The sequence below is a fragment of the Oncorhynchus nerka genome, linkage group LG1 (assembly GCF_034236695.1).
Source record: "Oncorhynchus nerka isolate Pitt River linkage group LG1, Oner_Uvic_2.0, whole genome shotgun sequence".
Taxonomy (NCBI): domain Eukaryota; kingdom Metazoa; phylum Chordata; class Actinopteri; order Salmoniformes; family Salmonidae; genus Oncorhynchus; species Oncorhynchus nerka.
In genome coordinates, this window is record NC_088396.1 from 17370569 (window position 1) to 17396016 (window position 25448).

The 25448-nt window shown below is 42.2% G+C and overlaps 1 protein-coding gene across 1 annotated transcript; it reads right to left on the bottom strand.

Annotated features, from left to right (window-relative positions):
* Positions 1-2712: 2712 nt before the first annotated feature.
* Positions 2713-24682, bottom strand: LOC115107576 (protocadherin-17-like). Its single transcript, XM_029631041.2, has 4 exons — positions 22068-24682; positions 20655-20713; positions 20312-20484; positions 2713-4018 (listed from the first exon to the last, which is right to left on the bottom strand). The coding sequence occupies exons 1-4, from the start codon at positions 24552-24554 to the stop codon at positions 3408-3410; spliced, it is 3330 nt and encodes a 1109-aa protein (XP_029486901.2). The 5' UTR covers positions 24555-24682; the 3' UTR covers positions 2713-3407.
* Positions 24683-25448: the final 766 nt, after the last annotated feature.

Below are 25448 nucleotides of genomic sequence, written 5' to 3' on the forward strand. Positions count from 1 at the left end.
AGTAAGAGACTTAACACCACTGCTTTTTCAGTTGACTTCCAGTCTGCCATGTCTACTTTCACAATACATTAACACATTGTGAATAAATACTCTCCGGGTCTTAGTGCAATCCTGAGGGTGTACAAAAGTCTCTAGAGTCCACAGTCTTGGAAATATTGCGAGATACAGTAAGTCAGAGTCCAAATAAGTCCTACGATACTGTAGTTGTTCTTGTCGAGCAATATCAGCTAAAAGTTTTGTTACTTCAACACTTCAATCATTCTAATGAGAAAGTTCTTCCATTTCCACACCCAATTTCCACGTCTTTGTCAGCAAAAACTTGACCTGATGAAAGGAGGACTCGAAAAAGAGAGGCTCTATGGGAAGACTAATGTTGACTGGTGTTTTTAACTTTAGGGGAAAGTACTCTCCCAATATTGTTTATGACATGCTCTCAGAGCTTTTCTTCATCAACAGCTTTCAACCAAGTGGAACCATTCCCCAAAGCATTTGGTGGAGGTAGAAACAGGCTCTTAATCGCTTGTGTGTTATTGAATTAAATTAAAAGCTTATGTGCTCAGGGTGAGCATGTCAATTTTTCCCAACTGAATGGTACACTGCTCATTCCTTTCTCATCTGAATAGATCGTTTGTGTATGTAAAATGGTGAAGAATGGGGGCATTACACAGATCACTTTCATTGTCTATAATTCCTATTCACTCTGACTGTAATCATTGGGAAAGAAAAGTCATATTCATCCACCCAACAATGTGTGATATGCCCGTCCCTAATCTGCATTCAGCGCTCCTCAACAACACGTCACCGATTTATGTCAAGCAGTTGTTGCACAGTGTTAATTAAAGGAGGGTTTTCTTCAAAGAACACATTTAGCATAATTGCAGCTCAAGTGGGAGTTTCACCTGTAGCCATTTGTTAAGAGTAAGTGATATCTTAAAGGGTCTCAAGGGGTATATTCGACCACATTGCCTGAGTCCTTTCAGATTGACATTCTGCTATCGCCTGTTTTCATGTCTAGTGTTTTAAAATTCTGGGGATTGAAGTAGAGGAGTAGAGCGAGCGATGTGGTATTATTGCCTGGCATTTCATTGGGAATCAGTTGCTGTGACCCACGCAATTTCCCCCTCAAAGAGTATTTCAACTTATGCAGATGAGCTCATCAGAGCCGCCTGCTGAGCAGCAACATCTCGGTCTGGAATTGTCAATACCAGCAACGAAAACAAATGCAAATCAAAATCTAAATTAATATGTTTCCCCTGAGGAGGGAACTGAGTCTTACTTATATTCGTCTCTCAGAACATGACAGGATCCTGTTATCCCGAAAACAAGCACTGTGGCATTCTCAGTGAGATGACACACAGATGTCATATGTCTTCTACGGCTTCAGATAAGACAGGAGAAAATAGAAAAGGCAATTAATGGAGATAATTTAGCTATTGTGAAACACAAAGCCTTTTGAGATGGTGATCTAATTTAGCACAAATCAATGCATCATAATAAAAATACAATTGAGTGAATAGTCAGTAGCGTAGCAGTAGAGTAGCCTACTGTATAAGAGCCAGATGAGTTGGAAGGGATTCAAGTTCCCCTGTTATGCGGCTTTAGTCACTCGCAGAACCCATGCCACTGTTTGATAGAGCTACAGACAGCATCAGAGGGAATAACATGGTATGTTTGGAAAGAGCTGAACCAGCAAAGACAGGATAAACGAGCTAGGGCTGCCATATCATTGCTGTTGTCCATCACTTTTACCTGAAGTGCTTACCCCTGCTAGGGATTTTATTGCACTGGTGCTCTTTCTTGTTTGAAACTAGTGGTTCTCATGACAAACGGTTCCTATTCTGCTCAGGATGGTACAGAATGGGATGTCAAGAAGGGGAAAATGGATTCAAATGGACGGCTATTCTGCAGCTGGCTTTAATTCAGGCACACCAGTGTTAAACAAATTCCAACGTACCATACACCGGGGACTTGTTTAATGCTATTCTGCAGCTGGCTTTAATTCAGGCACACCAGTGTTAAACAAAGTCCAACGTACCATACACCGGGGACTTGTTTAATGCTTAAGCAGCATAGAAGCATCATAGGTTTGGCTGATTTGCAGTTTAATGAGGTACACTAGTGGGCTGAGGTCGACGAAACTTGCATAAACTACAGATGTAGGATCTTAATTTGAGCCAGTTCGCTACAGCAGGAAAATAATCCTGCAGCAACAGGAAAGGTGAATCATGTGGATTATAATTAATGGACATTTTTGTAGGGGTTTATACAGTGTCCCTAAGGGAAAATCAAGCCTTAAATTTCAAAGTGGAAATTACAATCTTCAGAACCCATTTTCAACCTCAAATACACTACAAGTTTTCCTGCAACAGGGGGATCAAATTAATTGAGACCTGTGAAGCATTTCATATTGTCTGATTTCATTTGTTTGCTGTAAAAGATCATTAGTTGGTGTGTAAAAAGAAAGGTGACTGCGGTTAAGAGTATGATAATATTAAGTTAACTTGAGAGTGGGATCTCGACCGCTATTGTAAATAGTCATGGCTCGTGTTGGTGTGTGTTTGCAGATTTTTCTGACAGTTGATTAAGCAAGATAAATCATGTCAGCCCTTGAACCATACCTTGGAGAGAGAATTATGATCCTCAGGCAAAACAAAGCTTAATAGCTTTAGAGGCACCATTTGTCAAAAATAATTACATTCCATGTTTCGCAGTAGCACATGTGTATACAAATTTAATAACAACAAGTACAGCAGCTTATATTCACTTGAAAGCTCAGCTTATTTGCACATAAACTGCAGAGAAGACGACGATAAAATTACAAATACATTCATACAAAAAACGGTTAGATTTTTCAGGGACCTCAAATTGTTTTATGAAAAGCGACATTCCCTATTTTACCAGAGCAGAGTCGCCTTTAAACGTTCATAAGACACTTCACATTGTATTATACTTGAATGATATGTATTTCAATTGTCTGAAATATCCAAATGATGTTTCTCATACACTACAGTAAGTGAAGACAAAACATTTCACTGTACATAAGCAGACAGGACTTAATACCTTAAACAGGAGCAATTCGTTCAACAGCCTCACAAAATTGGAGCTTGAAATGTGTAAAACACGGACATCTAAATTGAAGGGTATACCATGAAAACACGTAATGGCATGAAAGCAATGGTTTTCTTCCCCTTCCGCACACAGCAGTCAGAAACCAACACCACACACTTTACTTTGAACAACAAACCACAGAACCAAAAAAAAAGAAAGATAGTTCATGTCTGATGGTTTTTGGTTATACAATGCGTGTCTGGAACCTTCCTGGGTCAAAACAAATTACCCCTCCGTCATTCATCTGTGACCTCATCACATGGCGGCCAAATGAGAGCAAGGCCCAGACTTTGACCTTTTTAGTTCCCAGAGTCCCGCTGGTCCAGATTGACGCACTCCATCCCCCCACATTCCTGGCTGATGATCCCAGATCTGATCGCAGAGCTGTGGATAAGGCTGTTGGACAGGGACTTGGGACTGAGGTCGCAGGACAGGTATGACGGATCCTCCAGTTCCGTATGGGGCGGTGAACACTGGCCATCTGGGGGACCATAGGCACTGCTGTCTGAGCCCCCCTCCCCGACCCTCCCCACCTCCTCCTTGGGCCCTTTGGTTGGAGAGTCCAGGGGTGTGTCCCCCTTGGTGGGGCTGCTGGACACGGAGGAGCACTCCTGCAGCAGGGGACTGAGGCCGCGCTGAGACTTTAAGTAGGGTTTGACGTTGGCTACTAGGATGATGCTGTCCCGTTGCTCCTTCCCGAACGTGCTGAGGGTTTTTCTGGCTGCACTGCGGTTGAGGCTGCCATAAATCTCTGTCTCCACCATGGCCTCCATTCCCACTGGGATGAAAAGGTTGGTGCGATTATCGGCGCTGTCTGCTTGGCTTCCTACACGTAGCTTTGGCATCCAGCATCTGTCAGAATGGCCCAGTGCACGACATTCATCTGTGCAGTGAACAGATCTGCCTTGTCCTAAGGAAAGATTTACAAAGTTCTTATTAAATGACTGATGATCGCTTTACAAAGTATAATCAAATATGCAAGTTATAGAACACAATTAAATTCAGAGCCAGCTCAATCTCCTCCCACACATACTGAAATAAAAAGCATAGAAAAATGAATAAATCATTTCTAGGGAATAAGTACAACCACTCCAATTTCCAGTCTGTCAGGACCAAGATCAAGAGAAAATGTGAGTTCAAAATGCATATTAAATCAAAGGGAGAACAAAATGACAACAGTTAGATTATGTAAACTGCAACGTAGTTCTCACACATTACAATCACTGTGCTTTGAAGGCATACCCACCAAGGTAGACGAACCACAGACTACAGTCAAGTGGGGGTGGGGGGGCACAACCAGTTTTACATATATACATATAAAAATACCAACAAAAAAAAAAACAATTTTTGGAGGTAACGCTCACCACTGCAGAGAATCTAGCCTTTGACAATGATGTAAAGAGAGAGGTCTGTATATTGAAAAGGTTCATAAAAGTATTTGCACTTTATATTTTGGACTACTGCATCTATGTCTGAGAGAACTAAAAAGCCAGTTTTGCACTGCCTTCTCACTGTACGCGGTGAATTCAAATTAGTTCAGACAATTAAGAATTAATATAAGGGTATGAGCACCCATTAAGATAGGTGCTAACAAGGCATTTTATGTTAATTTTGCAACACATACATACGGCAAAGTGGTTAAATATAGGAAACTATCATATCTCGACTCACAATGACCGTTTATTTTCACAGCTAATAGGCAAAGAAGCACACCTGGCCTGAAACAATAGCTCTTCGTTATCAGGATTTGTGTGCTCATGTCTCGCACAACACAGACCAACCATACAGATGTACAGTAGGATTTAACTTGATCACCCTGTTGCAATCCAGGAAAAAGTGTATTTGAGGTGTTAACAAGGATTTAGAAACTTGTAACTTACATTTTTAAATTTCAGACTTGATTTTCCCTTACAAAAATTCACATGAATTAGAATCCACATAATAATTCACGCACAAAAATGGATTATTTTCCTGCTGTAGCAAACTGGCTCAAATTAAGATCCTACATCTGTATGTTACCTCCTTCCCTTGTACATACAATACTGTAGCAGTTCTTAAAGACTTTGGGATCTTACGAAAAATAGCAAGAGTAGACAGGCTGTGCCTTGCCATGATCCTGCCACAGTCAGTATAATTTAAATCTCTTAAGGTACCTTAGAGTTCCAGGACTAATCATGTTTAATGGGTCTACAATTGCAGTGATATGCCTTGTGGATGCTTTTTAAAAGCCAGGGACACAAAGGACCCATTTAAAGGGATCACATGGGTGGTGTACTATGGTTAAGTTGAAGGGAAAAACATGTTTTCCAAGAAAAGAACCTGCCTGGTCATTATAAATAGAAACAGACAAAGCCTAGCAACCGAGAACCCCAAGATGAATGCACCTGGCTTCTCCTGGAGACAATACATATTCAGAGGGGGATGCAATTGAGACACACACAGGTGCATAAATTACCTGTATCAAAGCTGAGGGGAGACTGGAGTATTTGATAAAGGTGAAAATACAAAAACACTACTTAATCTACTGTTGTGGCCTTTTGTGTTAGGGCTTCTCGGGATATGATTCAAAGACTGCTCGGTTTTCCTATATAGTGCTCTTTGCATTAAGTCTAAACTATGCACAACTTGCAGGCTACCTGCACAACTTGCTGGATTTCACTACTTATTTTCCTAGAGATAAAGAACATATACGGTATCTACACTTCCCACAAATGTGTGCTGTGGCCTATAGAAATATACACAGAAAGCATCTGACTTTTCGTGCTTGGAGGATGAACTCTCTGCACACTCAATGTACATTCAATGTAGAACTGACAAACCCTTTACAGTACACATTTAATGCGACAATTAGCTTCGCTTTAAACTGCTGTACATTTTCTACAACCAAAGACAACTCTGAGTACATCAGAAAAAAAGCGTTAACACAAGCTATTAATATTAAATGCATTGCCCCAGTTCTTTGCATTTCTCTTATCTTAAAAATGTAGTCCTTTAAATTAATTGACATTCCAGTCAAGTAAGCATCAGTGCTGTGTGTAAATTCCACTCTGCACATAAGAAACATCTCTTTCAATATCTTTCCATTTGATTGGCCTTTGAACAGGGTCTGGAGAATCAGACTCAGAAATATGTGCTCCAGAAAAGTGTGATTGAATTTACACCTCCCACGGAGAGAGCATGGCCCTGCCGTTTCCCCTGACACACTCACACACACACAATCCCACACGTCCCCCTGGCAACCACAACAGTGTTCCCATCGCTGTCCTCCTGAGCACGCCACAAACAAACAGCTCATAGCAATGCAAATGGAGTGGAAAGTACTGCACAGGGATCTGATGACCACAGCCTTTCAATTCCAAGACACTTCTGTCTCTCACTGAGGGAAATGAGAACCAGACCCACTTCAGTCAAGTCCTCCATTATCTTTCCGACTGCAGACAAACTGACTTTTATGGGAGACGTGCCTTATCTTTTATATGCATCATATCATGCAGGAAAAGAGCTACATAAACCAATCATAATCCGACCAGTGGTGAAAAGGACTTGACTGGTGGAAATTGAAATTCATCAGTGATTGTATGTAGCCTATTGACCACGCCAACAAGACTTGACATAGCTGGTATGACATACTCCTATTTTTTTTACATGCCTATTCTAACGGTCCATTCTAACAATTCCATTTAAGATTCCAGACGAGGCAACTGAGAATGTCGCCCGCAGAAAAGCTGTATGAAAGCTTTCTGTCAGGAGCCACCAAAAGCTACCTGTCTGTTTGTACCGAAAGTGACTGTCATGCTCTTTTGTCCCTGTCTTCCAATTCAAGCTTGAAGGAAAGTTTTTTTTTTAATCAAGTAATGACATGATCAAATGAGACAGCCATAGGGGTACACGATGCCATGCATATGAGCTCGTTTGAACGCTCAAGCCGGCAGAGGATGTTTGAACATTCTTTCCTTCAGCCGATGGACCTTTTTATCCGCTTAACTATCATCTACTTTCCACTCTGGTGCCTTCATTTCATCTCGGCAGTGCAGCTCGACATTTCTGCGACAGGGCTCCCATGCAGAAAAAAAAATACACATTGAAATATATTTCCTGACCTCAAAATGGATTCCAAATTCATTTACGTTTTTGTCTAAATGTAACACTACCGTTCAAAAGTTTGGGGTCCGCTTAGAAATGTCCTTGTTTTTGAAAGAAAAGCATGTTTTTTTGGGGGCCATTAAAATAACATCAAATTGATGTCACCTGGGTGGGTGCGTCACCTGGGTGGGTTGATTCACTGTTGTGGTCGGCCTGTCTGGGTTGGCGCCTCCCCCTTGGGTTGTGCCGTGGCGGAGATCTTTGTGGGCTATACTCGGCCTTGTCTCAGGATGGTAAGTTGGTGGTTGAAGATATCCCTCTAGTGGTGTGGGGGCTGTGCTTTGGCAAAGTGGGTGGGGTTATATCCTTCCTGTTTGGCCCTGTCCGGGGGTGTCCTCGGGTTGGGGCCACAGTGTCTCCTGACCCCTCCTGTCTCAGCCTCCAGTATTTATGCTGCATTAGTTTATGTGTCGGGGGGCTAGGGTCAGTTTGTTATATCTGGAGTACTTCTCCTGTCCTATTCGGTGTCCTGTGTGAATCTAAGTGTGCGTTCTCTAATTCTCTCCTTCTCTCTTTCTTTCTCTCTCTCGGAGGACCTGAGCCCTAGGACCATGCCCCAGGACTACCTGACATGATGACTCCTTGCTGTCCCCAGTCCACCTGGCCATGCTGCTGCTCCAGTTTCAACTGGCCTGGGCCCTAGGACCATGTCCCAGGACTACCTGACATGATGACTCCTTGCTGTCCCCAGTCCACCTGGCCATGCTGCTGCTCCAGTTTCAACTGTTCTGCCTTACTATTATTCAACCATGCTGGTCATTTATGAACATTTGAACATCTTGGCCACGTTCTGTTATAATCTCCACCCGGCACAGCCAGAAGAGGACTGGCCACCCCACATATGCTCTCTCTAATTCTCTCTTTCTTTCTCTCTCTCTCGGAGGACCTGAGCCCTAGGACCGTGCCCCAGGACTACCTGACATGATGACTCCTTGCTGTCCCCAGTCCACCTGACTGTGCTGCTGCTCCAGTTTCAACTGTTCTGCCTTATTATTATTCGACCATGCTGGTCATTTATGAACATTTGAACATCTTGGTCATGTTCTGTTATAATCTCTACCCGGCACAGCCAGAAGAGGACTGGCCACCCCACATAGCCTGGTTCCTCTCTAGGTTTCTTCCTAGGTTTTGGCCTTTCTAGGGAGTTTTTCCTAGCCACCGTGCTTTTACACCTGCATTGTTTGCTGTTTGGGGTTTTAGGCTGGGTTTCTGTACAGCACTTTGAGATATCAGCTGATGTACGAAGGGCTATATAAATAAATTTGATTTGATTTGAATTGATCAGAAATACAGTGTAGGCAATGTTAATGTTGTAAATGACTACTGTAGCTGGAAACGGCAGATTTTTTAAATGGAATATCTACATAGGCGTACAGAGGCCCATTATCAGCAACCATCACTCCTGTGTTCCAACGGCACGTTGTGCTAGCTAATCCAAGTTTATAATTTTAAAAGGCTAATTGATCATTAGAAAACCCTTTTGCAATTTTGTTAGCACAGCTGAAAACTGTTGTGCTGATAAAGAAGGAATTAAAACTGGCCTTCTTTAGACAAGTTGAGTATCTGGAGCATCAGCATTTGTGGGTTCGATTACAGGCTAAAAATGGCCAGAAACAAAGAAATTTGTTCCGAAACTCGTCAGTCTATTTTTGTTCTGAGAAATTAAGGTTATTCCATGCGAGAAATTGCCAAGAAACTGACGATCTGGTACAATGCTGTGTACTACTCCCTTCACAGAACAGCGCAAACTGGCTCTAACCAGAATATAAATTGGAGTGGGAGGCCCCGGTGCACAACTGAGCAAGAGGACAAGTACATTAGAGTGTCTAGTTTGAGAAACAGATTCCTCACATGTCCTCAACTGGCAAGCTTCATTAAATAGTATCTGCAAAACACCAGTCTCAACGTCAACAGTGAAGATGCGACTCCGGGATGCTGGCCTTCTAGGCAGAGTTCCTCTGTCCAATGTCTGTGTTCTTTTGTCCATCTTAATGTTTTCTTTATATTGGCCAGTCTGAGATATGCCTTTTTTCTTGCAACTCTGCCTAGAAGGACAGCATCCTGGAGTTGCCTCTTCACTTTGGACGTTGAGACTAATGTTTTGCGGGTTGCATGTTCAATAATAGTGGCTAACATGTTTTTTTAATAACTACCCATTCTCTTTATCCCACATATACAACTATCTGTAAGGTCCCTTAGTCAAGTAGTGAATGTCAAGCACATATTCAACCACAAAGACCAGGGAGTTTTTTCAATGCCTCGCAAAGAAAGGGCACCGATTGGTAGATGTGTACAAATAAAATAAGCAGAAGCTAAATACAGTACATTTCAAAAGTATTCACCCCCTTGGTGTTTTTCCTATTTTGTTGCATTACAACCTGTAATTTAAGTGGATTTGGATTTAATGTAATGGACATACACATAATAGTCCAAATTAAAATAAAAAATAAATAAATGGAAAAGTGGTGTGTGTATATGTATTCACCCCCTTTGCTATGAAGCCCCTAAATAAGATCTGGTGCAACCAATTACCTTCAGAAGTCACATAATTACTTTTAAAAAGTCCACCAGTGCGCAATATAAGTGTCATGATCTGTCATATGATCTCAGTATATCTACACCTGTTCTGAAAGGCCCCAGAGTCTGCAACACCACTAAGCATGGGGCACCACCAAGGAGCTCTCCAAACAGGTCAGGGACAAAGTTGTGGAGAAGTATAGATGAAGGTTGGGTTATAAAAAAATATCAGAAACTTTGCACATCCCACGGAGCACCATTAAATCCATTATTAAAAAATGGAAAGAATATGGCACCACAACAAACCTGCCAAGAGAGGGCCGCCCATCAAAACTCACCGACCAGGCAAGGAGGGTGTTAATCAGAGAGGCAACAAAGAGACCAACGATAACCCTGAAGTAGCTGCAAAGCTCCACAGCGGAGATTGGAGTATCTGTCCATAGGACCACTTTATGCCGTACACTCCACAGAGCTGGGCTTTACAGAAGTGGTCAGAAAAGTGGTCATTGCTTAAAGAAGAAAATAAGCAAACACGTTTGGAGTTCTCCAAAAGGCATGTGGGAGACTCCCCAAACATATGGAAGAAGGTACTCTGGTCAGATGAGACTAAAATTGAGCTTTTTGGCCATCAAGGAAAATGCTGTCTGGCGCATACCCAACACCTCTCCCCACCCCGTGAATACCATCCCCACAGTGAAGCATGGTGGTGGCAGCATCATGCTCTGGGGATGTTTTTCATCGGCAGGGACTGGGAAACTGGTCAGAATTGAAGGAATGATGGATGGCGCTAAATACAGGAAAATTCTTGAGTGAAACCTGTTTCAATTTTCCAGAGATTTGAGACTGGGATGTACCTTCCAGCAGGACCATGACCCTAAGCATACGGCTAAAGCAACACTTGAGTGTTTTAAGGAGAAACATTTAAATGTCTTGGAATGGCCTAGTCAAAACCCAGACCACAATCCAATTGAGAATCTGTAGTATGACTTAAAGATTGCTGTACACCAGCGGAATCCATCCAACTTGAAGGAGCTGAAGCAGTTTTGCCTTGAAGAATGGCCAAACATCCCAGTGGCTAGATGTGCCAGGCTTATAGAGACATACCCCAAGAGACATGCAGCTGTAATTGCTGCAAAAGGCAGCTCTACAAAGTATTGACTTTGGGTCGGTGAATAGTTATGCACACTCAAGTTCAATTCTTTTGTCTTATTTCTTGTTTGTTTCACAATAAATCATATTTGGCATCTTCAAAGTGGTAGGCATGTTGTGTAAATCAAATTATACAAACCCCCTAAAAATGTCACGGTCTTCCTCCTCTTCATCTGAAGAGGAGAGGCGAGAAGGATCGGAGGACCAAAATGCGGCGTGGTATGTGTTCATGGTGAATATTTAATTAAAGAAAGTACAGAACACTGAATACAAAAACAATAAACCAATAACGACCGTGAAGCTATAAATGAGACCTGTGCTGACACAAGCAACTAGCATAGACAATCACCCACAAACAAACAGTGCAACCCAGGCTACCTAAGTATGATTCTCAATCAGAGACAACTAATGACACCTGCCTCTGATTGAGAACCATACTAGGCCGAAACATTCAAAGCCCCAAATCATAGAAAAACAAACATAGACTGCCGATCCCAACTGACACCCTGACCATACTAAATACATACAAAACAAAGGAAATAAAGGTCAGAACGTGACAAAAAATCAACAGGCAACAAAATAGGAAAAATGCCAAGGGGGGTGAATACTTTCGCAAGTCACTGCATCCCTTTAACCATGGTGAAGTTATTAATTAGGCGTTGGATGGTGTATCAATACACCCAGTCACTACAAAGATACAGGCTTCCTTCCTAACTCAGTTGCCAGAGAGGAAGGAAACTGTTTAGGGATTGCACCATGAGGCCAATGGTGATATTAAAAAGGTGACAGAGCATTAATGGTTGTGATATGAGAAACTGAGGATGGATCAACAACATTGTAGTTACTCCACAATATTAACCTAAATGACAGAGTGAAAAGGAAGCCTGTACCGAATATTACTATTCCAAAACATGCATCCTGTTTGCAACAAGGCACTTAAGTAATGCTGCAAAGAAATTAACTGTTTTTTCCTGATTATAAAGTGTTATGTTTTGGGCAAATACAGCAAAACACACCACTGAGTACCACTCTTCATATTTTCAAGCGTGGTGGTGGCTTCATCATGTTATGGGTATGCTTGTCATCAGCAAGGATTAAGGAGTTTTTTTAGGATAAAAATAAACAGAATACAGCTATAAGCACAGGCAAAATCCTAGAGGAAACCTAGTTCAGTCTGCTGGGAGAATGGGAGTTGAATTCACTTTTCAGCAGGACAATAACCTAAAACACAAGGCCAAACATACAGTTGAAGTCGGTAGTTTACATACACTTAGGTTGGTGTCATTAAAACTCCTTTTTCAACCACTACACAAATTTCTTGTTAACAAACTAGAGTTTTGGCAAGTCGGTTAGGACATCTACTTTGTGCATGACACAAGTAATTTTTCCAATAATTGTTTACAGACGGATTATTTCACTTATAATTCACTGTATCACAATTCCAATGGGTCAGAAGTTTACATACACTAAGTCGACTGTTCCTTTAAGCAGCTTGGAAAATTCTATAAAATGATGTCATGGCTTTAGAAGCTTCTGATAGGCTAAATGACATCATTTGAGTCAATTGGAAGTGTACCTGTGGATGTATTTCAAGGCCTACCTTCAAACTCAGTGCCTTGAAACACCATGGGACCACGCAGCCGTCATGCCGCTCAGGAAGGAGAAGTGTTCTGTCTCCTAGAGATGAACGTACTTTGGTGAGAAAAGTGCAAATGCATCCCAGAACAACAGCAAAGGACCTTGTGAAGATGCTGGAGGAAACTGGTACAAAAGTATCTTTATCCACAGTAAAACGAGTCCTGTATTGACATAACCTGAAAGGCCACTCAGCAAGGAAGAAGCCACTTCTCCAAAACTGCAATAAAAAAGCCAGACTACAGTTTGCAACTGCCCACGGGGACAAATATCGTACTTTTTGTCCTCTGGTCTGATGAAACAAAAATAGAACTGTTTGGCCATCGTTATGTTTGGAGGAAAAAGGGGGAAGCTTGCAAGCTGAAGAACACCATCCCAACCGTGAAGCACGGGGGTGGTAGCATCATGTTGTGGGGGTGCTTTGCTGCAGGGGGAACTGGTGCACTTCACAAAATAGATGGCATCACGAGGAAGGAAAATGATATGGACATATTGAAGCAACATCTCAAGACATCAGTCAGGAAGTTGAGGCTTGGTCACAAATGGGTCTTTCAAATGGACAATGACCCCAAGCATACTTCCAAAGCCCTGACCTCAATCCCATAGAAAATTTGTGGGCAGAATTGAAAAAGCGTGTGCGAACAAGGAGGCCTACAAACCTGACTGTTACACCAGCTCTGTCAGGAGGAATGGGCCAAAATTCATCCAACTTATTGTGGGAAGATAGTGGAAGGCTACCTGAAACATTTGACCCAAGTTCAACAATTTAAAAGGCAATGCTACCAAATACTAATTGAGTGTATGGAAACTTCTGAGCCACTGGGATGTGATGAATGAAATAAAATCTGAAATAAATCATTCTCTCTACTATTATTCTGACATTTCACATTCTTAAAATAAAGTGGTGATCCTAACTGACCTAATTCAGGGAATCTTTACTATAATTAAATGTCAGGAATTGTGAAAAACTGAGTTTAAATGTATTTGGTTAAGGTGTATGTAAGCTTCCGACTTCAACTGTACACTGGAGTTGCTTACAAAGACGACGTTGGATGTTCCCGAGTGTTCCAGTTTGGACTTAAATCGGCTTGAAAATCTGTGGCATGACTTAAAAATGGCTGTCTAGCAATCATCAATAATCAGTTTGACAGAGCTTGACGAATGGGAAAATATTGTATAATCCAGGTGTCCAAAGCTCTTAGAGATTTACCTAAAAAGACTCACAGCTGTAATCGCTGCCAAAGGTGCTTCTACAAAGTATTGGCTCAAAGGTGTGAATACTTATGTAAATGAGATATTTCTGTATTTAATTTTCAATACATTTGCTAAAATGTCTAAAACACATTTTCACATTGTCATGGAGTATTGTATGTCGATGGGTGAGAAAAAAACATGTTTTCACCTCACAAATGAATTGCAGTTTCACAAAACACATTTGCCGTTTCACATGTAATAAAACTCTGCATGTGAAAACCACACTTTTCACACGTGGAACTGCAAGTTCACGTGAAAACCATTCACATGTGAAAATCTAATTTGCAGTTTCACATGTAAAAAAACATTCACATCATTAAAATCTAACTTTCACATGTGGAATTGCAAGTTCACATGGGATGGTGAAATGTTGTTATTCTCCTCACATGTCAAAAGGTGGTGTTAACATGTTGCACAGGCAACATGTTTCCACATATGGATTTGCAAATTCTGTAAAAAGGTAACTTAGCCGACCTGAGTATAAATACTCAAGTGTGCATTATTTCTTATTTCTGAGCCATCCGTTTGGAGTGTTACTGCTGCAGACACACGCCTCTGTTCTTCATGTGTTGCTTAGTGACCGTTGGAAGAAGAACAGTGAAAAAAACAGAGAAGCTAACGCTCCGTGTCTCCTTATTTATTCAGTTTAACATGCGAAAATTAGCACTGTCAGAGTTAATCTTGTAATTTATTGCACAATTTTTGGGGGGGGCACATTGTCCGAAAGTGTTCAAAATACATTGAAAACATCCACAATAAATCACAGCTCAATTTGAGCAACTCTATAAAAACAAAATGCAATCGTTTAACAGCCCTAGTTGACATTAAAGTGTGAAAATACACATGTGCAAGTGTAACGGACATGAGTCGGTCATGGTTGAAAATGGTCACGTGATGAGGTAGCCACGTGATGTGCGACTTCACAATTAGTGTTGGCCCTCTTGGTCGAATGGTCAAGACGTTGTGTGCGACCCGGGTTGTGCGACCCGGGTTGTGCGACCCGGGTTGTAATCCCGACCAGTTACAAAGGCACAAATGTGAAACTTATAATATCACGTGTGAAATGTTGGGAAACCACGTGTCTGAATCAAGTTTTAAAAAATGACATGTGAAAAATCCATGTGAAACTTCACCTGTCTCTGAAAACCAACTGTCTGTTTTTCCCACATTACATTTCCAAGTGATTTGTTCACACGTGTTCACACATATTTGTCTGAAAACCATGCTTTATTGTGTGTTTTTTTGTTGTTGTAAGGGTATACACAAATTATGAGTATTATGGTCTAGCTAGCTTGGTAAAAATAGAAAATTGTATATACTGTAGAGGAAAGCTAAATTGGCTAAGTTGGCTAACCAACTGTTCCTTGCTATCGCTTCCATTGATTGAGCCCAACACTCAAACATGACTGCGTATACCAATTAGCCAGCTAGCTAGCTACTTCAATAACTCTTCAAATGTGTCTGCCTTATTTTGTTTCCATTAGTTGAATGCAGATAATGTGCTGACCTGAAGGCATGATCATGTAAACTAAAGCAGTGCAAGCCTTGTAATTGTGTTAGTCAATGCTAGGCAAGAATCGTACTTTGGACAAAATGTGTCAGAAGAATGTTGGACAAGCTGCAAATCTGCAGAACCAAGCAGAACCATTCAGCCACTTTTAATTATAAACTGCTGATCAGTTAATACATCCCCCTCATTACTAATGAACCTGTCCACAGCAACACTGATGATCTAAACAGATGGTGCCTGATGTCCTAAAGTTAGCAGCATCATTTTTTTAAGGTAAGACAGAACTTTTGCTAACTAAGGTGTTTAATAAGCAGTCAAGCAATGTATTTTTTTTTCTCCAAATTTGATTCCCCCATTTCTCTTTTCTTCACAGAGGTAAAGATATTTATAGCTGAACGACTTTGTAAGCGTTGACTGTCATGTTCCTAACTAATTACTTATCTTCAAATGTGTCTGTTCCATTTTGTTTCCGTAGGTCATGAACAGCCAAAATCATGTTTCATGAAATTGAATGATGACCAAAGTATGAAAAATGACTGTTGCTTCTACAGTGATAAAGTTTGATTATAAAGTTACTGGTCCCCATGTCAAATGCTTGAATTAATTATTAAGGGGTATCAGTCAAGGAGAGCTCTGAATATAAACTCCCCGCCCACTCAGCCTGTCTTTTCAAATTTCCTGGTAGTTGGCCATGAAAGAAAAAGTACTTTTCAGAATGACTGTTCAGGACCTTTAATGGAAAAAAATGCAGTGTAGCCCAGAAGAGTTGAATAAGACTTGGATTTGTGAGTCAATGCTAAGAATGTTGTCCAAGGGAATGGCCAGAACGGGGAAGAAAAATGTTCCCATGCTGCAATCCTTTAACAATGCACATCATTCTGAATTCTAAATTGCCTATCTACAATTAATATACTCCCCTAATTCCCCTGTCCACAGCAACATCGATGGTGCAAACTGATGGTGCCTGCCTGAGGTCTTAACGAAAGCAGCGACCTTTTTGAAAGTAAGATTGAACTTAAGTTGAATATGTGTTCAATAAATGCTCAAGCAATCTACATTATTTCCTAATATGGTTCAACATTTCCTTTTTCTTTACTGATACACTACACGACCAAAAGTATGTGGACACCTGCTTGTCGAACATCTCATTCCAAAATCATGTGCATTAATATGTTGGTCCCCCCTTTGCTGCAACAACTCCACTCTTCTGGGAAGGCTTTCCACTAGATGTTAGAACATTGCTGCGGGGACTTGCTTCCGCTCAGCCACAAGAGCATTAGTGTGGTCGGGCGATGATGTTGTGCAATTAGGCCTGGCTCGCAGTCGGCATTCCAATTCATCCCAAAGGTGTTCGATGGGGTTGAGGTCAGGGTTCTGAGCAGGCTAGTCAAGTTCTTCCACATCAATCTCAACAAACAATTTCTGTATGGACCTCACTTTCTACACGGGGGCATTGTCATGATGAAACAGGAAAGGGCCTTCCCCAAACTGTTGCCACAAAGTTGGAAGCACAGAACCGTCTATAATGTCATTGTATGCTGTAGTGTTAAGATTTCCCTTCACTGGAACTAAGGGGCATAGTCCGAACCATAAAAAACAGCCCCAGACCATTATTCCTCCTCCACCAAACTTCACAGTTGGTACTATGCATTGGGGCAGGTAGCGTTCTCCTGGCATCCTCCACCAAACACAGATTAGTCCGTCAGACTGCCAGATGGTAAAGCATGATTCATCACTCCAGAGAACGTGTTTCCACTGCTCCAGAGTCCAATGGCGGCGAACTTAACACCACTCCAGCCGAAGCTTGGCATAGCAATCATAGGCTTGTGTGTCTGGCTGCTTGGCCATGGAAACCAATTTCATGAAGCTCCTGTAGAACAGTTGTTTTTTAAATTGAACCTTAATTTAACTAGGCAAGTCAGTTAAGAATAAATTCTTATTTACAATGACGGCCTACCCCGGCCAAACCCTTCCATAACCCAGACGACGCTGGGCCAACTGTGCGCCGCCCTATGGGACACCCGATCACAGCCGGGTTGTGATACAGCCCGGGATCGAACCAGGGCCTGTAGTGACGCCTCTAGCACTGAGATGCAGTGCCTTAGATCGCTGCACCACTCGGGAGGTCATCAGTTGTGCTGATGTTGCTTCCAGAGGGAGTTTGGAACTCGTAGTGAGTATTGCAACCGAGGATAGACGATTTTTAAGCACTTCAGCACTCGGTGGTCCTGTTCTGTGAGCTTGTGTGGCCTACCGCGTCGCTGCTGAGCCGTTGTTGCTCCTAGACGTTTCCACTTCACAATAACAGCACTTACAGTTGACCGGGGCATCTCTAGCAAGGCTGAAATTTGACGAACTGACTTGTTGGAAAGGTGGCATCCTATGGCGGTGCCACGTTGAAAGTCACTGAGCTCTTCAGTAAAGCCATTCTACTGCCAATGTTTGTCTATTTTGATTGCATGGCTGTGTGCTCAAATTTATACACCTGTCAGCAACGAGTGTGGCTGTAATAGCCGAATCCATTAATTTGAAGCGGTGTCCACATACTTTTGTATATATAGTGTATGAAACAAGATGAAACACCCCACCAGAAGCAATCAACAACCCAGATTCAGTTCCGTAATTGCTTTAAATAAAATATTTACAGATTTCTTAATGCAAAGTTTATTTAATGTGACATTGAAAAATATAAACGTAAAATATACAGTACCAGTCAAAAGTTTGGATACACCATTCAAGGGTTTTTCTTTATTTTTTCTATTTTATACATTGAACAATAATAGTGAAGTCATCAAAACTATGAAATAACACATATGGAATCATGTAGTAAACAAAAAAGCTTTGCACACCTTTGGCATTCTCTTAACTTGCTTCACCTTGAATGCTTTTCCAAAAGTCTTGGAGTTCCCACATATGCTCAGCACGTGTTGGCTGCTTTTCCTTCCCTCTGCAGTCCACCTCATCCCAAACCCTCTCAATTGGGATGAGGTTGGGTGATTGTGGAGGCCAGGTCATCTGATGCAGGACTCCATCACTCTCCTTCTTGGTCAAATAGCCCTTACACAGGTGTGTTGGGTCATTGTCCCGTTGAAAAACAAATGGTAGTCCCATTAAGTGCAAACCAGATGGGATGGCGTAACGCTGCAGAATGCTGTGGTAGCCATGCTGGTTAAGTGTGCCTTGAATTCTAAATAAATCACTGACAGTGTCACCAGAAAAGCACACCTACACCATCACACCTCCTCCTCCATGCTTCAAAGTGGGAACCACACATGCAGAGATCATCTGTTCACCTACTTTGCATCTCACAAAGACACAGCGGTTGGAATCAAAAATCTCAAATTTGGTTTCTTGGCCCTCGAATGTCTCTTCTTATTATTGGTGTCCTTTAGTAGTGGTTTCTTGTAGCAATTTGACCATGAAGGCCTAATTCACACAGTCTCCTCTGAACAGTTGATGTTGAGATGTGTCTGTTACTTGAACTCTGTGAAGCATTTATTTGTGCTGCAATCTGAGGTGCAGTTAACTCTAATGAATGTATCCTCTGCAGCAGAGGTATCTCTGGGTCTTCCTTTCCTGTGGTGAGCCAGTTTCATCATAGTGCTTGATGGCTTTTGCGACTGCTCTTGAAGAAAATGTCAAACTTCTTGAAATTTTCCAGATTGACTGACCTTCATGTCTTAAAGTAATGATGGACTGTCATTTCTCTTTGCTTATTTGAGCTGTTCTTGACATAATACGGACTTGGTCTTTTATCAAATAGGGCTTTCTTCTGTATACCACCGCTACCATGTCACAACACAACTGATTGGCTCAAACGCATTAAGAAGGAAAGAAATGCCACAAATGAACTTTTAACAAGGCGTACCTATTAATTGAAATGCATTCCAGGTGACTACCTCATGATGCTGGTTGAGAGAATGCCAAGAGTGTGCAAAGCTGTCATCAAGGCAAAGGGTGGCTATTTGAAGAATCTCAAATATAAAATACATTTTGATTAGTTTCACACTATTTGTTACTACATGATTCCACATGTTTTATTTCATAGTTTTGATGTGTTCACTATTATTCTACAATGTATAAAACAGTCACAATATAGCCAAACCCTTGAGTTAGATGCATTTCCAGAATACATTTCAAAATATAAAGAATTGGCCAAATCATATATTTTCAAAAATATATTTATTACTTTTTCAGATGCATTTGAAATACAATTTGCAATGCATGTCAAGATGTATTTTAATGTATATATGATTTGGCCAATTCTTTACATTTTCAAATGTATCCTGAAAATGCACCCAAAACTATATTTAAAGAAATAAAAAAATAGTATCCATGAGTTCATCTGACTCTGAGGTAGATCAAATCCCGAAGTATCCCTTTAAATGTATTTTTTTCCATATGGGCTGAGCTACAATATCATGCTGCCTCATAGAGCTAAGATTGAATTACTGCTGCCTATGTCCTGTGTAGCTCAGTTGGTAGAGCATGGTGCTTGCAACGCTCAGGTTGTGGTTTTGAATCCCACCCGGAACCAGTATGAAAATGTATGCACTCAATACTGTAAGTCTGCTAGATCAGGGTTTCCCCAAACTTAGTCTTGGGGTCCCCCCTGGGTGCACTCATCATCAGGCTATGATTATTTGAATCAGCTGTGTAGTGCTAGGGAAAAAACTAAAATGTGCACATGGGGGGCCCCCAGAACTGACTTTGGGATACCCTGTTCTGAATGACTAAATTGCAATTGCATAGAATTCATACTGCTGAAATCTGGTTTAAGTATTATGATTTCAGAAATCTCTTTGAGGTGTACACTGTACTATCATTATTGGCTTTAGCTTTACCCTGAGGACTGTAGAACTGGGGATAAACAGACTGTGTACATGTGTTTGTAGTGCATTTTGGCTTGGTGCAGTGATTGGAAAAACAAGGGTCTGATACAAGGGTCCGTTAAGCATCTTTAAGATGTCAGAGAGAGAGAGAGCTTCCACTCACCCTGCTCGAGAGGCTGGCCATTAACCACTGTGGCTTTCATCTTGATGGCCTCCCTGGCAGACGTGTCGCAGTGGGAGCCTTTATTAGTATCCTGGTCACTATCAGCCTGGTCACTATCACCATGGCCACTGTCTCGGAGGCTTGCTCGCTCTGCATCCTTAAATGTTGAGCTGCTGCAGGATGAGGAGACAGGAGAGAAAAAAACATAACTCATTGGTGGTGGCTTCCGTCTGTCTTTCTTGTGATCGCCCTTGCGCCCTATTTGACGTGCTTGTTCTGATGGCTTGATATTGAATAGAATGTAAATGGCGGCTGTCAGGTAGTTATCATTTAGCGGCCTTACCTTTGAGCAAATGGCTGCCTGTTGGACGTATAATTGGGCTCCGAGGGAAAATTATCCGTCTGAGAATTGAAGAGAGATAATTATTTGTGTATTGTGCACCAGAATAGTTTTCCTGTGTGCAACAGTTTATATGAGCAACATGACATATTCAAAGGACACCTCCATTAACTATGGCTTGGCCTGCATTCAGATCTGTACATCCGAAGCATTTAGGAACAAATTAAATCCTTACTCGTTACATCCATTTTTTTTAAACTCTGTCTATGAATTTGAGAGTAGTTACATTTCTCCAGGTCCATACCTCAGCTTTTTAAAAATCAAAACAGAGGCGGGATGTCCGCTTTGTTATTGTTTCAATTAAGGACTCTAGCTTCAATCAAGCATATTCCAGTGTGAGACAGCAGCAGCTATCAGTGGCACCCTGATAAGAACAAATCCAGGGGGCTTTATGTCCATATGTGCCTGTTTGGCGAGGGAGAGAAGTAATGCATCAGCCACTGTCATCTGCATCCTTGTTTTTTCTCATCTTGAGAATAATGTGTTTGTGTTGATCACACCCACATGCCCTAGCAACTGGTGACAGCGCCAGCTCTTGTCATCAGTGTTATCATCTCCAAATGAGACTGTCTCGGAGACTGTCCTAGATATTTACATAATTTACAACTGAAAAGACCGCTGTGCAAAATAAAATTACATGCACTCCTTGTCAATTTAAGATGCTGGCTTGCATAAGCAGCCTTGTCATCTTTTACAAGGCAGGGCTGGACCCTATTAATGTCTTATCTTTCCAACATTGGATTTGGATGTGTGGAACTGGCCCATGTTTGTGGAGGGCAAGAAATGGGATTGTAAGGTTATGCTGTGTGCATCTAGCTGTCTGGCACAAAATATTTCACTAATGTGATCAGACAAGCTGTTCAAACACCTGTCCAATCCCAGATTTCAGGCAGGGTTTTGTTTTCACTCTGTGGCAGGAGGATCTGGCAGTGGCAGTACAGCAGCGCAGTCCAAGACCCACACGGTTTGCATATCTTACAGAAATGGTTTCCTGGTTATTTAGACCACCTGTAAGGTGCTGCTAGAAGTGACTCGTAATGGGACAATTTGGTTAGGATCTCTGTGGAGGAAATGTAGATCACAAACAATCTACTCTAGCACACCAACAACCGGTAGAAAAAACACAGTGTCTTTTCATATATTATTTCTTCAATGTGCTTGTGGTGTATCATGCTGCATTTTTTGTCCTTCAATTTGCACCATATGGCGCCAGACAGGGAATACAAATGATAAAAAGGATGTCTGATTGCATGAGTATTGATTTGAAGAATGACCTCTCTTGTGGCAGATTTGTATAAAATACCATGGAAGAATAAAAGGCTATAAAAAACATGGTACAATGACTCTGTTTCTTACCTGTATCACTGACATTCTATTCATAGGAGTCTCTGTGGTAAGCCCTGCGAAGCTCGAGTGACAGCCAGCCCGAGGCACCGTCAGGCTGTTGGAGGTGGTTTTCAGGTACATGACCTCTGACCTGGGCAACGTGAGAGGCAGGGGGCTGGTCGTCTGGTAGTCGAAACAGATAGGTGAGGTGATGAGAGACGGGCTGCTCACCACGTTCATCCTGCTCACAGAGTCCCTCTCCTCCATCTCGCTCTGCACCAGCATGATTTCATTCTTGTTGATCCTTTTCTTCTTGCCCTTCCCCACTGGGGGATTGGAGTTGGAGTACTCAGCCATGCGGCACTTATAATTCCCAGCCTCCTTATCTTGATGCTTGGACTTAACGGCGATGGCAGTCATGACAGTCAGCAGCAAGACAGAGATGATGCAAAGGGTGACGATGAGGGGCAGGGACAAGTCCCAGTGTTGCTGCTCCCCGCTGGCCCCGGACTCCCCTCCTGCCATGGCTCCTGTGCTGGCCTTAATGATCAGCTTGGCCACAGCAGAAAGTGGGGGCTTGCCGTGATCGGTTACCTTCACTACCAGCTCTACAGCTGGGGCCACGTCCTCCCACACAGCATGGGCAGTCCTGACCTCGCCGGCCACAGGGTCCATCTCAAACAGGTGCTCCTCGTTACCCTCAGAGATCTCGTAGGTCAGACGACCGCTCTCGCCGAAGTCGTGGTCGACTGCTCTCACCGTGGTCACTATGTACCCCAGGCCTACATTTCTAGGGATAATGATTTCTGCAGTGTCATTTAGCAGAAGGGGTAATACAATAACTGGTAGATTGTCGTTGACGTCAAGCACACTGACCCTGACTGTGGCACTGCTCTCCATATGAGGAGACCCTGCGTCTTTAGCTTGAACATTGAACTCAAAGAACTTAGTTTGTTCGTAGTTGAAAGACCTTGAGGCGTATATGGCTCCGTTGGTAGGATTGACAGACACGTAGGTGTAAACTGACACGTCTCCGATGTGCGACGGCAAAATGGAGTAAGACACAGTTCCATTCCGACCTATATCTGGATCATGAGCCAGAACTGAGCCTAAGTACTCCCCTGGGATGTTGTTCTCAGGCACCTGGAGCACATAGATGGTCTTGGTGAAACGCGGTGCATTATCATTCTCATCTAAGATTTTCACTGTGAACGATTTGGTGTAATTCAACGAAGGTATTCCGTTGTCTCTGGCCACTATAGTCACGTTATATTCGTCTTTCAGTTCCCTGTCTAGAGGTCTGTCTGTGAGCAGAGTGTAAAAATTATCATTGTTTTCCTGCAGCCTGAATGGTACATTGCCAAGCACTCTGCATTGGAGCTGGCCATTTCTTCCAGAATCTTTATCAGTGACTCTCACCAGGGCGATGACAGATTCTGGAGGTGCTGCCTCACTGATAGCTCCCTGGCGGACTGAGACAAAACTTATGACAGGCCAATTATCATTCTTGTCAAGCACTTTGACTGAAATCTTACAATGGCCAGGGATGGGGTTAGGCCCCAGGTCCTTGGCCTGCACGTCAAATTCAATGGTTGGATTCTCTTCATAGTCAATTTCTCCCTGAATCTTTATTACACCTGTGTTGGGGTCAATAGAAAACAACTCCTGGACTCTATCAGATGCATATCCACTGAAAGAATAGACTACCTGTCCATTGCTGCCCTCATCTTGGTCTGTTGCATTCAGGTCTATCAGCATTTTCCCAGGTGGTGAGTTTTCAGGGAGCTCCAGCAGATAGGCGGGTTTGTCAAAAACTGGGCTATTATCATTTGAATCAGTAACTCTCACATTGATTTGCATGGACCCTGATCTTGGATACTCCCCTCCATCAATGGCTGTCAAAAGGAGGGTATGATGTGACTGATCCTCCCTATCTAGAGGTCGCTGAACTACCAATTCCGGATAGATGGTTCCCTCGCCCCTCAATTTCAAGTCCAAAGAAAATGTATTGTAATCATCTCTGGTGACCTGATAAGTCTTTATTCCGTTTCCCCCAGAATCTGAGTCATGCGCAATTGTTAGAGGGAAACGTGTCCCAGCAGCTGCATTCTCTGAAATATCAATATTGATGTGATCTGAGGGAAAACCTGGCGAGTTGTCGTTTATATCCACTACATCAATCTTGATCATGCATATTTCCTTGTCGTTGGCAAACACTTCCATGGAGAGCTGACACTTGGGGTTGCGTCTGCACAATGTCTCCCTGTCAATTCGCTGTTTGGTAAAAAGCAGCCCACTCTCCGGGTCCACATCAATGAGATGTGGAGCAGAATTCTCCAGAACTCTAAAGTTAGATTTTTCCCCTCTCTCCACCGGTCCAAATCCGGCATCCTTAGCAATGTTTCCGATAACAGTTCCAGGTCCCTGCTCCTCTGGAACGGAATAATTGAGATTTTTCAGAGTCCGGGCTTTAGCCCAAAAGAGAAGGAAAAAGATGACAGGAAGACGCATATCCATTTACTGTGTAGGATGCGCGTGCTTAAAAATTCCCCTTTTAACTTCCAACCTGTTGATTTGTTCAGCGACCACACTACGACTAAAATCACACGAGACAGGTAGTTTTGTATCCAACACAACGGAGAGGTTATTAAATCGATTTCTTGCTATCTTTTCTATATTCTACGCTGTCCTTTTAACCTCCTTCACATGCCGTACAGCTATGATGAACTCTTTGTGTAAACAAAGATGAACGCCCAAAGACATATCACGCATTAACGCAATACAAAATGTAACATGTGGCAGACGTGATTCGCTGGTGCGGCGAATAAAATATATTCGGTGATTTTAAAGCGCTTATGGTTTCCCCTGTTGCTACAAGGTTACAAACGTTTGTACATCCCGCTATGCTGAAGGTTAGGCAGTACAAAAGCGCAATGCCCTTATGCGACATCTATAGCCTACCTAAAGCAAAATACCCGAGATACTCATTCATTTAACCATTCATTTCCCAGCACAGTCAGCGACCATCTATACAGTATACTTTTTTCTGAGCGCTACACACTGTTGCATACAGGTTATGTACACATGGACCAACCCATAAAGGAAAGCAGATGCATCAAATAAATATGCTCCTTCGGGACCACGTTTGACATTTTCCTTTCATTCACGAACATTTGGTGAGCGATAAGGACTTTTGCCCGATAATTGTCCTATAATCAGTCCAGTAATCCGGTAATCCAGTCCAGTTGGACCTCGTGCCCTTGCATCCCGCATTGATTCGGGGTAAGAACGTCAACAATGCTCCTTTAGAGGTTAAACAAATCCAAGACTTCAGGTGCACAACGTTGTAGATTTTTTTTCGATATGGTCCCCAAATAATTCTGTGTTCAATTATCCGGTCACGTCAACAGT